Source organism: Cervus canadensis, chromosome X (assembly GCF_019320065.1).
Source record: "Cervus canadensis isolate Bull #8, Minnesota chromosome X, ASM1932006v1, whole genome shotgun sequence".
Lineage (NCBI taxonomy): Eukaryota > Metazoa > Chordata > Mammalia > Artiodactyla > Cervidae > Cervus > Cervus canadensis.
Genome location: NC_057419.1, coordinates 55,442,028 through 55,456,225, shown reverse-complemented (window position 1 = coordinate 55,456,225; position 14,198 = coordinate 55,442,028). Strand labels below are relative to the sequence as shown.

Sequence of the window (14,198 nt, the reverse complement as noted above, 5' to 3'; positions counted from 1 at the left end):
TAGCTGGTACAATTTAGCCATGGGAGTCTAAAAAGAGACATGACTGGAGAAGTAGGTTTGATTGAGAAGAGCCAGGGCTGAGGCCTTTCCAAAAAGCTTGTTGAGTTTTCCTACTTCTGGGGATCACAATGATAACAGTGGTTAAACACACAGACACACAGACACACACACACACACACAGAGAGCTAATTTCAGGCAATTTTAATTTGGGTTTGCAAGCCTGGACCCCAACTTTGCCTTTCAGACCTTGTCAAAAGTCAGCTAAGCTCCTATCTCAGATTTCCTGCTGCTAAAATTATCTTTCATGCAGGGTCATGAGGACAAAATTGTAAACATAGAAATGGGGTTCATATGACTAGATTGATTACGTCAGACAAGCCACTTCCCCTCCCGAGACCTCAGTTTCCCTGTGAGGCTACTGAGAATGTTTGGAAGAAGCAACTATGAAAAAGAATGTTTCATTGTAGGCCTTGGAAAACATACTTCTAAAGCATTATTATTAAGATTATTAGCATTAGCAGAGTGATACAGTTAGACTTATTAGGATTAAGAGAATTGTATCTCTTCCAAAGTCTAGATCTAGGACTCTAAATGTTATGAGCTAATCTGGAGGACCACATTCTTAAAACAAGCTATTTTTATCAGTTAAACCAAAAAAAACCCTGGACTGGAGAAATTAGATCCCCAGTGTTTCATTCCTGACTTGGTGATTTAATTTGCTATAGGACCTTAGGAAAATACTTCCCCTCTCAAGCCTCTATTTTCTTACCTGAGAGAGTTGGATAAAATTATTTCTAGGGGGTCTTCTGTATCGTAAAACCAAAAAATAAAAATGAATTCATCTTTCTAATTGATTGGCATGAGTTCTTTATTACAAATGTTAACCCTTTGTCATAATTTTTTTTATGTTTTACATTTTATTTTATTTTTTTATTTTTTTTTATTAGTTGGAGCCTTTGTCATAATTTTGTAAGTTTCTTTTGCTGTTTCCTGAATTCTCACCATTACATTAGAAATTGTAGATTAGCCAAAGAAGTGATTGATCTTTTACTTCACAGAGGGAATCACAGTGTTACATAATATATATTAAACATTTCCCAGATTGCTAGATGAAAACACAAAGTGTTTCACCAGGGCACTGAAAAGTTGTGCTCTGCCCAGGGTCTCCTAGCAAGGGGGAAGAGGTGGGATTCCACTCAGGTAGTATGGCTCCAGAGCCCAATGCTTTTAACCACTGTGATCCACTGCCTCAAGAGATTCATTTAGAAGGGAAGGCTCTGAAATGTATTGAAATTTTGGTGTGACTTATACACAGAAACTGGAAGGAATCTAACTTTTAGGTAGACTGGGATGCTGAGAATGTATTTTAGGGAACTTCTTAAAAGGCAAAGTGGAGCTGAGAGCACTGGAGGTCAGGAATTGGAGATTTATATCCCCAAGAGACTGGCCCAGTGTTGCCCAGCTCAGAGGAAGAAACCGAGCTTCCATGTAGCCAATCACTGGAGGTTTATCAAGGGGTGGGAAGGTTGCAAAAGAATGAAGTAAGAGCACACTTGAACATCTTCCAGGTAAGTTATGCTGTTAGATGAGTTTTACACATAAAAATTTCAAAACAATCAGGGGGAGGGTAAAGAAGAGAATTCTGAGTAGGATGGCTCTGGCCTATGGACTTGTCCTACTTTGAGGCCATTGCTCCCTATTCCCCACAGTCTGCTTGCTGCAGCCTCCCCCCAGGCCTCCATCCTCATGGCTTGGCATGAAGAATTTTAGTCAAGTTCTGGGTTAGATCACAATTCCTTTCTCCCTAGAGGACCTGATGACAGTTGGCAATCATACTGTCACTCTCCCTAGCAATGGCTGCATGCACATCTCTTCCCAAGGTGTCAGGTTTACTCTGATTTATTTAGCCTAGGCTGGAGAGAGCATAAAGATGATCAAATAGTGCCCATCTCTCTGAAAGTGTCCCGGGCAGCACACTCTCACATTTTAGGAAAGCAGGACCCTCAATAGGAAAGGTAGTTGCATTCAGGGGAAGAAAAGGTTTGTAGTGCCTTTGCAAGGGCATTGAGGCAGTAAACCTTCCAATTCCAGTTCGGGACGATGATTGCTAGCTCAAAACATTTTTTTCAGTAGGGACATTGTGTTTGTGCTTTTGTATTTGGGAATCTTGCATTTCTGATGTGGATCTCTGTTTCTGGGTTGGAGCCTGACATTCTGCTTGGGCCTGTTTTTTTATTGCAAAGCTATGAAAGCTGCTGAGATCTGACTCCATCACCTTTGCCTCCCCACCCCACACAGGACATAAGCACATGATCTTCAGTCTTTTATTTGCATACTCTACTAGTCCTGTCTTCATTGGAGGGAAGTGACTGGCCAGACCTGGGCTCTCTTGCTGGCTGCCTTCCTTGCTGGGCTCCAACTTATCTCCTATGTACACAGCTCTTGGAGTTCAGAGGCCTCTGCTGACCTCTGCCCAACCTCTCCTCTGCACCCAAGCCCCCAGTGGTACATACAGGAGCAGAGGCAGGCAAGGACTAGGAGACAAGAGAGAGGCTGGAGACAGGCTGCAAAAGGGCTCAGAACCCCAGCACACCTCCCTGTCCCAACTCTGTCCACCACCTGCTGTGGCCACAGCAAAAGAAGAGAGAGCTAATAAGACAGAAAGTAAGGCCGGGTACCTTGTGGACAGTGGTGTCACTAGCTGCAACGCCTAAGATGTCTCAAGAGATGGGAGAGCTCACCCAAACCAGATTGCAGAAGATCTGGATTCCACACAACAACGGCAACATCAGGCTGCAACGGAGGAGGGGCTGTAAGTGGGGTTTGCTTCTGTGGGCTTCAATGTGGTGGTGGTAGAATGGGTGCAGAAGATTAAAGGACATGGTCCCTGTCCACCCCCACCCCAAGCTGAAAGTTGGAATAGATGAGCAGCTGGATGAAATAGCTGTAGGACAACAAGATGCTAATGTCAAAAACAGAGAAAGAAGGAGAGAAAGAAAGACAGGAAGAGAGAGGTGAATACAGAGAAAGAATGATGGTTACGTAAAGACCATCTTAATCAGAGGGATTATTGACTAGGAATTTTTTCTTTTATCCAGAGCTTATTTGGAATACTTCTTGTTTGAAATCTGACAGTTCTAGATCAGTGCTAGCCTAAATGTTTTATTTTCGTGACCTCAGTGAAATGTCTGGAAATTTGTACTGTCTGATAGCGCTTGGGTGAAATAAAGTTCTTGGCATTGTTTCTTAGAGGACAGGTGCTGGGTACACAACAGTTCCATATCATTAGTCGGTTTTGCTCCTCCCCTTTCTCAAGCCTCCTTGAGAAACTGGGTTTAACTGGGTTGGAAAAGGCTGGGTGTCCTGCCTAACTGGGTTGGAAAAGGCTGGTGTCCTGTCTCCTGCATTGCCTTCATGGCACATATGGACACATTTGCTGCTCTAGGAATTTGAGGGAGAAGACACCCAGGGAAAGACTACTGGTGTAATGTTCACTTTGAAAATTTAAGAAAGACTAGGGTCAAAGGGGGAAAGCAAACACAACCTGTAAATACATTTTTAAAGTAGATTATACCATTTCCCATAGATAACAGGGGACAGTTTGCAGATCAAGGTGTTTCCAGCCCAAGAATTTTGACCTGAGGAGCCATAAGGTGGGTGGAGATAAGACAGCTATGGACTGTGGGACCCAGACATTTTAAGGACCAGGTGACCGAGCTTCCACTATGCTAATGCTAGAAGAGGTCCAGGCTCACAGCTAGTGAGAGGAAGATCCAGGAAGATGTAAGATATTAAATATACTATGTAGAATGGAGGGTATGGATGGAGGAAGAGAGGGAAAAAACCTAGCCTTCTGTTCTTCCTTTTCCTCTCCATCAGCAGTTTCAGTCACTCATCTGGAGATCAAGGAGCCTAGATGAGACTGAAAATTACATCCTACCCTCACTCACCAAATCACTTTTATTCCTTCTAAGGGGCTATTGGGTTAAGCTGGCAAGCAAGCAAGCCACTTTTGCATACCTGGGTCCTCTATAGTTAGAGCCCTTATATTCCTGGGAACTCTTGTCTTTTAGTTGGAGAAATAATATACATAAATCACATAATATAGTCTCTGTCATATAGAAGATGCAAAATAAATATGCATTCACTTTATTTTAAGAGCTTATCTCTCCTCAGCTATAAGACATAACTAATACCTACTTCCCCATGTTGTTGGGGTGTTCAGTGATTCAGACTGCCTAGCTTTGAGTCCCAGCTCTGCCACCTCTTGCCTCTGTGACCCTGGATGTCTGGACCCTCTTAACTTACCTGTGCTTCCATTTCCTCATTGGTAAAAAGAAGTTAGTAATAATGTTGTGAGGATTAGAAAGCTAAAACATATAAAATGCTTAAAAGAATGTCAGGTGTATAGTAAGTACTCAGTGTTACTGTTATTATTTAAATAAGAAGGTGGGTGTATGGTCTTTTGCCCATCATATCCCCAGCATCAAACCTGAAGCCTGGCACATAGCAGATACCCAGTAAATGGTAACTCTGTGCTACGTCCACTCTACCCTCACCATAGCAAATCATGGGGATCTGTGTGTACAAGATAGTGACTCATAAGTGATTGACTGAATTATGTCAGACCACAAATATAATAAACTTAGTGACCTGGGGGTGGTAGAGGTACACAATTATTTAATGACTATTCTGAGGATTAAATGCATTAGTGTGCAAAGTTCTTAAACAACTGTGTATATTCATCTGTGACTTTTTTTTTCTCATTCAACATTATATTTTGTGCCATCTATAATATTGTTGCATGCAATTGTTTATTCTCTTTGCTGTATAATATTATATTTTGCAAATATCCCATGATTTATCCATTTTACTGTTGATGTATATTTATATAATTTCTAGTTTAGTGTTATGAACAATTACACAATGAAAATTTTTGTCCCCATAAATTTTGGAATCAGTTTTTCAAACTACACACACATACATACAACTTTTGGTGTTTTGATTGGAATTGGAATTACAGTCAATTTATATATCAGTTTAAGGAAAGTTAACATCTTTGTGATATTAAGTCTTCTGTAAATATGGTGTGTCTCTATTTAGAATTTTTTATGTTATTTGAGGGAAGTCTTATAATTTAAAAGGGCTTATGTGTCATTATAATTTTTGTTTATTTTGTTGCTATTGTGTACCTTTATAGAAAATTGCATTTTATACCAATTTATTGCTAATGTATACAACTATAATTGTGGGGGGTTTGTGTATTGCATTTGCAACCAGCAAACTTGATAAACTTAATTTTGATAATTTATATGTAAATGACAGCTCTCTTTTTTCCCTTCCAATCCTTACTTTTTAAAACCTCTTATTCTTATATTATGTCACTGCTAGGACCTACTAACTTCAAAACATGAACACCAATGTCGAACAGAAATGTTAATATTATTCATGTTTATATTGGACTTAATTTTAAAGGTAATGTTTTTAAAGTTTCACCATTGAGTAAGTTTGCTGTAATTTTTTTGTACATGCCACTTAACAGGTTAAGGAAGTTCCAGTTTGTTCTTTGTTTGAAACAAGATTTTTTAAAGATAAGTAGATATTGAATTTTATAAACATGTTATCTGTGTCCACTGAGATGACAGATTGGTTTTCTGTTTTAATCTGTTAATGTGAATTACACTAGAGATTTTTCTTGTTTTTTATCTGTCTTGCAGTCTTAGGATAAATAATACTGGATTTTGTTCATTAATATTTTATTTAGGGGTTTGGCATTTTGTTTATGAATGAGATTGACCTGTACTTTTTCCATTCTCATTGTTCCCTGTTTGACTTTTGAGTCATAAAATGAAGAGGGAACTATTCCCTTTCATTCTATTTTCTGACAGAGGTTATCCAAGGAACTATTTGTTCTTTAAATATTTGGCACAACTTCCAGGTAAAAACATCAGACCAGGTGTTTTTTTTGTAAGAAAAAAATTAATTGATACAATCTTTTGAATAGTTATAGAATCATTCAAGTTTGTTATTCCTTCTTGTCAGTTTTGTTAAATTATGTTTTTTTAGGAATTTTTCTATTTCACATCACTTTTCAAATTTATTTGCATAAACTTACATCCATATTTTTTAAATCTCTATTTCATTTGCAATTATATCCTCTTATCCTTGTTTATTTGTACCTTTTTTTTTATTCTTGATCAATATTGACAGAAGTTTGTCACTTTTGTAAATTTTTTTAAATTGCTGACTTTTGGCCTTCTGATTCTTTCTGTTATATCTCTGGCTTTTTATTTAGCCATTTTCCTCATCATTATTCTTTTTTTATACTTTCTTTGGACTTACTCTGTTTTTCTTTTTTAACTTCTGGGGTTGGATGCACAGCTTATTTATTTTCAGACTTTCTTCCTTTTGAATATAAGCATCTGATGCTATAATTGTCATATTAAACAGATTGGTATTCCATAGATGCACAGTTGTATGGACATATGAATTTTTAAAGTATTTCCAGACTATTTGGTAAATAGACACTGCTCAGGGCTTTCTTAGTTTCTCTATCACTCAGTTGCCCTGGCCACCTCAGTCCCTTTCTCAGAACTGCTAAGACCTATAAATTATCATCTAGCAACTGAAGAGTTAATGCCTGACACAGAAGGCGTCCTCTAGAAATTGGTGCCAAACCCTTGGGCCAGCTTCTGTTTTGCTAGATCAGTGCCCTTACCATTTCCAGTCTGATTCCATCCTTCTTCAAGAACAAACTGTATGATTTAAATTCTTTGATATCTATTGAGATTTGCTTTATGGACCAACATATGGTAATTTTTGGTAAAAATTCCATGAGCACTTGAAAAAAATATACATTTTACAATTCGATTAAGAATACCTTATACTTCAATTAAGTCATATTTGTTGATCTGGCTCAAATTCTCTATATTCTTCCAGGATTTTGTCTGCTTGTTGATATGAAAAATTTGTTAATGTCTCCTTGTAACTATGTCAATTTTGAAGCTTTGTAAATAGCTACAAATTTAGAATTGCTACATATTTCTGGTAAACTGAATATTTATCAATGTGTAAGGAAATTTATGCTAATTTAGTATAATTGACATTTTGTCCTACAATTTTTTTCTGATATTATTATATGTATATTTGCTTTATTTAGCTTTATATTTACCTGGTATATCATTCATACACTTTAAAATAATGTTTTTACCAGTTTAGTGAAGTGTAGTGAACTTATAATGTTGTGTTAGTTTCAACTGTGAGCAATTCAGAATATATATATAATATATCTTCTTTTGCAGGTTCTTTTTCATTAGAGGTTATTATAAGATATTGATTATAGTTCCTTGTGCTATACTGTAGACCCTTGTTGTTTATCTATTTTATATAGGGTTGCATATATTAATTCCAAACTCCTAATTTATCTCTCCCCTAACTCCCACTATCTTCTTTGGTAACCACATTTCTTTTCTGTGTGTAAGTCTATTTCTGTTTTGTAAATAAGTTCACTTATATCATTTTTTTAGATTCCACTTATAAGTGATATCATATGATACTTGTCTTTCTCTCTCTGGCTTACTTCACTTAACATGATAATTTCTAAGTCCATCATGTTGCTGCAAACGGTATTATTTCATTCTTTTTCATGACTAGCATTCCATGGTATATATGTATCACATCTTCTTTATTCATTCATCTGTTTTTTTTTTCATTCATCTGTTGATGGACGTTTGGGTTGCTTCTGTGTCTTGGCTATTGCAAATAGTGCTACTGTGAACATAGGGATGCATGTGTCTTTTCAAGTTAGATTTTTCTCTGGGTTTATGCCCAGGAATGGGATTGTTGGATCATATGGCAACTCTATTTTCAGTTTTTTAAGGAACCTCCATGCTGTTCTCCATAGTGGCTGTACCAGGTTACATTACAATCAATAGCATAGGAGGGTCCCTTTTCCTCCACATCCTCTTCATCATTTATAGACTTAAATGATGGCCTATAAGAAAAATGTTTCTGATAGAGATATAATTCACATACCATAAAACTCACTATTTTAAAGTGTACAACTTAGTAGTTTTCAGTATATTCACGTGGTTATGTACCATCATTACTAATTCCAGAACATTTTCATCACACCCTTCCAAAGAAATCCCATACCCATTAGTGTGATTCCAGATTTCTCCCTCCCTTCAGCCACTGGCAACCCCCTAAAATATTGTCACCATAGACTTGCCTATTCTGGACATTTCACTTTACTGGAATCATACAATATATGCTCTTTTGTATCTGGCTTCTTCCATTGGGCATAATATTTTTAGTTAATCCATGTTGTAGCATGTGTAGATATTTCATTCCTTTTTAAATCTGAATAATATCCCATTATATAGATATACAACATTCTGCTTAACCAATTCAAATTTGATTTGAGGGAAATCTGGTTTCTTTCCACTTTTGACTATTATGAACAATGTTGCCATAAATATTTGTGTACAAGTTTTTGGGTGGACACATTTTTCATTTCTCTTGAATACATACATAGAAGTAGAAATGTTAAGTCCTTTGGTAATTCTATCTATTAAAACAATGATTTAAAGAACTGCTAGGCTGGTTTTTCAAGTAGATTCATGTCTTATATTTCCAAAAGCAGCATATGAGGATTCTAATTTCTCTATATCTCAACTAACTGCTGGTTTTGTCCATTTTTAAAAGTATAGTCATCCTAGAGGATGTTCAATCTTCACTTGAGAAGAATCTCTAATACCTTGAATCTATTTCTCACTTTCACTGTGTAATTGTATGGTATTTGATTTAGGTCATACCAGAATGATCTGGTGGTTTTCCCTACTTTCTTCAATTTAAGTCTGAATTTGACATGGTCTGAGCCACAGTCAGCTCCTGGTCTTGATTTCCTGACTATATAGAGCTTCTCCATCTTTGGCTGCAAAGAATATAATCAATCTGATTTCAGTAGTGACCATCTGGTAATGTCCATGTGTAGAACCTTCTTATGTGTTGTTGGAAGAGGGTATTTGCTATGACCGGTGCATTCTTGTGGCAAAACTCTGTTAGACTTCGCCCTGTTTTATTCTGTATTCCAAGGCCAAATTTGCCTAATACTCCAGGTATCTCTTGACTTCCTACTTTCACATTCCAGTCCCCTATAATGAAAAGGCATATTGAGTGCAGCAGTTTCACAGCATCATCTTTCATGATTTGAAATAGCTCAACTGGAATTTCATCACCTCCACTAGCTTTGTTCATAGTGATGCTTTCTAAGGCCCACTTGACTTCACATTCCAGGATGTCTGGCTCTAGGTGAGTGATCACACCATCGTGATTATCTGGGTCGTGAAGATCTTTTTTGTACAGTTCTTCCGTGTATTCTTGCCACCTCTTCTTAAGATCTTTGCTTCTGTTGGGTCCATACCATTTCTCTCCTTTATCGAGCCCATCTTAGCATGAAATGTTCCCTTGATATCTCTAATTTTCTTGACGAGATCCCTAGTCTTTTCCATTCTGTTGTTTTCCTCTATTTCTTTGCACTGATCGCTGAGGAAGGCTTTCTTATCGCTGCTGGCTATTCTTTGGAACTCTGCATTCAAATGGGAATATCTTTCCTTTTCTCCTTTGCTTTTCACTTCTCTTCCTTTCACAGCTATTTGTAAGGCCTCCTCAGACAGCCATTTTGCTTTTTTGCATTTCTTTTCCATGGGGATGATCTTGATCCCTGTCTCCTGTACAATGTCACAAACCTCCATCCATAGTTCATCAGGCACTCTGTCTATCAGATCTAGTCCCTTAAATCTATTTCTCAATTCAGCTGTATAATCATAAGGGATTTGATTTTGGTCATACCTGAATGGTCTAGTGGTTTTCCCTACTTTCTTCCATTTAAGTCTGAATTTGGCAATAAGGAATTCATGATCTGAGCCACAGTCAGCTCCTGGTCTTGTTTTTGCTTACTGTATAGAGCTTCTCCATCTTTGGCTGCAAAGAATATAATCAATCTGATTTTGGTGTTGACCATCTGGTGATGTCCATGTGTAGAGGCTTCTCTTGTGTTGTTGGAAGAGGGTGCTTGCTATGACTAGTGCTTTCTCTTGGCCTTTGCCCTGCTTCATTCCATACTTCAAGGTCAAATTTGCCTGTTACTCCAGGTGTTTCTTGACTTCCTACTTTTGTATTCCAGTCCCCTATAATGAAAAGGACATCTTTTTTGGGTGTTAGTTCTAAAAGATCTTGTAGGTCTTCATACAACAGTTCAACTTCAGCTACTTCAGTGTTACTGGTTGGGCATAGGCTTGGATTACCGTGATATTGAATGGTTTGCCTTGGAAACGAACAGAGATCATTCTGTTGATCATTCAGTTGAGCTATTTCAAATCCTGAAAGATGGTGCTGTGAAAGTGCTACACTCAATATGCCAGCAAAATTGGAAAGCTCAGCAGTGGCCACAGGACTGGAAAAGGTCAGTTTTCATTCCAATCCCAAACAAAGGCAATCCCAAAGAATGCTCAAACTACTGCAAAATTGCGCTCATCTCACACGCTAGTAAAGTAATGCTCAAAATTCTCCAAGCCAGGCTTCAGCAATACGTGAACTGTGAACTTCCAGATGTTCAAGCTGGACTTAGAAAAGGCAGAGGAACCAGAGATCAAATTGCTAACATCCGCTGGATCATAGAAAAAGCAAGAGAGTTCCAGAAAAATATCTATTTCTGCTTTATTGACTATGCCAAAGCATTTGACTTTGTGGATCACAATAAACTGTGGAAAATTCTGAAAGAGATGGGAATACCAGACCACCTGACCTGCCTCTTGAGAAATTTGTATGCAAGTCAGGAAGCAACAGTTAGAACTGAACATGGAACAACAGACTGATTCCAAATAGGAAAAGGAGTACATCAAGGCTATATACTGTCACCCTGCTTATTTAACTTATATGCAGAGTATATCATGAGAAAGGCTGTGCTGGATGAAGCACAAGCTGGAATCAAGATTGCCAGGAGAAATATCAGTAACCTCAGACATGCAGATGACACCACCCTTATGGCAGAAAGTAAAGAAGAACTGATGAGCCTCTTGATGAAAGTGAAAGAGGAGAGTGAAAAAATTGGCTTAAAGCTCAACATTCAGAAAACTAAGATCATGGCATCTGGTCGCATCACTTCATGGCAAATAGATGGGGAAACAATGGAAAGAGTGGCAGACTTTATTTTTTGGACTCCAAAATCACTTCAGATGGTGACTGCAGCCATGAAATTAAAAGACACTTACTCCTTGGAAGGAAAGATATGACCAACCTAAACAGCATATTAAGAAGCAGAGACATTTCTTTACTAACAGAGGTCCATCTAGTCAAGACTATGGTTTTTGCAGTAGTCATGTATGAATGTAAGATTTGGACCATAAAGAAAACTGAACACCAAAGAATTTATGCTTTTGAACTGTGGTGTTGGAGGAGACTCTTGAGAGTCCCTTGGACTGCAAGGAGATCAAACCAGTCCATCCTAAAGGAAATCAGTCCTGGGTATTCATTGGAAGGACTGATGTTGAAGCTGAAACCCCAATACTTTGGCCAACTGATGCGAAGTGTTGACTCATTTGAAAAGACCCTGATGCTGGGAAAGATTGAAGGCAGGAGGAGAAAGGGATGACAGAGGATGAGATGGTTGAATAGCATCACTGACTCAATGGACGTGAGTTTGTGTAACCTCCAGGAATTGGTGATGGACAGGGAGGCCTGGCATGCTGCAGTCCATGGGGTCACAAAAAGTCGGACACACCTGAGCGACTGAACCTCACTGAACTGGTTCTCTCTGGTGAACTATCTGGCCTATGATTTAGATTGTTGCTCTTAATTAAATGGATCTATTGTTTTCAAGAGCACACTTAGGCTTTTATCTTGATTACTTCTCTCCACTGGCAACCTTTCTGATCCACTACTATGGGTATTAAGTGGACAGTGGCTTCTGGTGTTTTGTTTGCCTATTCTGGTATAGAACCTCTGGCCTCTGAGCAAGTTGGAGTGAGGGTGATCAGGAACACTGTATTCTAAGCCTGCTTTACCTGGGATATAGCCTTCATCCTATGAGTAGGGACTGGATGAAGGAAGGGTATCTCCAACCTCTTAGCTATATTTGCCAGAGCAGCTTCAAGCTGGAAAGAATGTGAGGTGCTGTCTGCCCCTCCCAGTGAGGTACCATATCATCTGATTGGGTGAACACTCTAAGGGGAAAGGGAATCCCATCTTCTTGGCCACACACACACACACCTGGAGTGAGGTTCCATTTAACTAAGCTTGAGGGGGACAGCAGTGAGGATCATGGCACAGATGCCACAGACTCTCATGTTCTTACTGAATTCTGGTAGTTTTTTTGAATAAACACTCCATATGCTGTATCCCAATAGGATAATTTTCAGAGACCTCAAAAGGTTATTTTTTAATAATACTTGCCAGTTTTGCTCCTCTCACTGGAGTTCATCACACATGCTTATGCTTATAAGCTCAGTCGAGTCTGACTCTTGTGACCCTATAGACTGTAGCCTGCCAGGCTCCTCTGTCCATGGGATTCTCCAGGAAAGAATACCAGAGTGGGTTGCCATTTCCTTCTCGAGGGGATCTTCCCAACCCAGGGATAGAACCCAGGTCTCCTGTATTGCATTCAGCCTCTTTACTGACTGAGATACTTGGGAAGCCCAGTTCTATGAACTGGGGTTCATAGAACTCCTATGGGGTTCATGACTGTCATGGAAAGATGTCTCACAACTGATTTTTATATATTGATCTTGTATCTGTTAACTTTGCTGAACTCACTTGTCAGTTCTAAGGATTTTTATAGTTTTGGGGATTTCTATGTAGATAGTCATGACATCCACAAACAGGAAATATTTTATTTATTCTTTTCTAAGCTGTGTGCATTTTATTTCCTTTTATTGCCTTATTGCAGTAGTTAGAACTTAAAAATATTCTATGTCAAAAAGTGGAGAGGGTGGACATCTTTACATTGGTTCTGATCTTAAGGGGAATGTATTCGGTCTTTCACTTTTAAGGCTAATAGTGACAGTATGCTTTTGTTGTAAAGGTTCCTTATCAAGTTCAAGTAATTAACATCTATTCCTAACTTAATAATTTTTATTACTAGTTTTTAAAGTATGAAGTGTTTTTCCTATGTGCATTGACATATTTTTCTTCGATAGCTTGTCAATATCATGGGTTACATTAATTGATATTTTTGAATGTTCACCTAACTTTGCAGACTTGTACTGTATCACACTTAACCATTCTCTATAATTCTTTATATGCAATATTGGATTTTTTGAGCTTGAAGCAAATAATTTATTTGAAAGCTGAGGATGGGCAACATTACTTTATAAGAACTAAAATATTTAATCTTTTGTTTTCTTCTTATTTAACTTCTATGATAATACATTCATTCTTTAAAAGTTTAGAAAATATATAAAAGTATGAAGAAAACAATGGTATGTATCTAACCGAAGCAGAAGATATTAAGAAGAGGTGGCAAAAATACACAGAAGAACTGTGCTAAAGAGATCTTCATGACCAGATAACTATGATGATGCGATCACTCACCTAGAGCCAGACATCCTGGAATGCAAAGTCAAGTGGCCCTTAGGAACCATCGCTACGAACGAACAGTGGAAGTGATGGAATTCCAATTGATCTAATTCAGATCCTAAAACATGCTGCTGCCAACGTGCTGCACTCGATATGCCAGCAAATTTGGAAAACTCAGCAGTGGCCACAGGACTAGAAAAAGGTCAGTTTTCATTCCAATTCCTAAGAAAGGTAACACAAAAGAATGTTCAGAATACTGCACAATTGCACTCATTTCACACACTAGCAAAATAATGCTCAAAATTCTCCAAGCCAGGCTTCAACAGTACATGACCCATGAACTTCCAGATGTTCAAGCTGAATTTAGAAAAGGCAGAGGAACCAGAGATCAAATTGCCAACATCCACTGGATCATCAAAAAAGCAAGAGAATTCCAGAAAAGCATCTACTGCTGCTTTATTGACTCTCCCAAAGCCTTTGACTGTGTAGATCACAACAAACTGTGGAACATTCTTTAAGAGATGGGAATACCAGACAACCTGACCTGCCTCCTGAGAAATCTGTATGCAGGTCAAGAAGCAACAGTTAGAATTGTACATGGAAAAACTGACTAGTTCAAATTG

At 38.1% G+C, this 14,198-nt stretch overlaps 1 protein-coding gene across 6 annotated transcripts in view; it reads left to right on the top strand.

Moving 5' to 3' along the window:
- The window catches only part of PFKFB1 (6-phosphofructo-2-kinase/fructose-2,6-biphosphatase 1), a 99,325-nt gene that overhangs the window by 1,915 nt on the left and 83,212 nt on the right, over positions 1–14,198 (top strand). For 2 of the 6 annotated variants that reach the window (XM_043457559.1, XM_043457556.1), the window contains exon 2: positions 2,299–2,812. The exons of 2 other annotated variants lie outside the window; for them this stretch is intronic. In XM_043457559.1, coding sequence (XP_043313494.1) covers positions 2,716–2,812 — 97 coding nt within the window. In that variant the 5' untranslated portion in view covers positions 2,299–2,715. Of the gene's footprint in view, positions 1–1,479; positions 1,569–2,298; positions 2,813–14,198 lie in introns of those variants that run through there. 2 more of the 6 variants (XM_043457557.1, XM_043457561.1) reach the window with 2 other exon arrangements.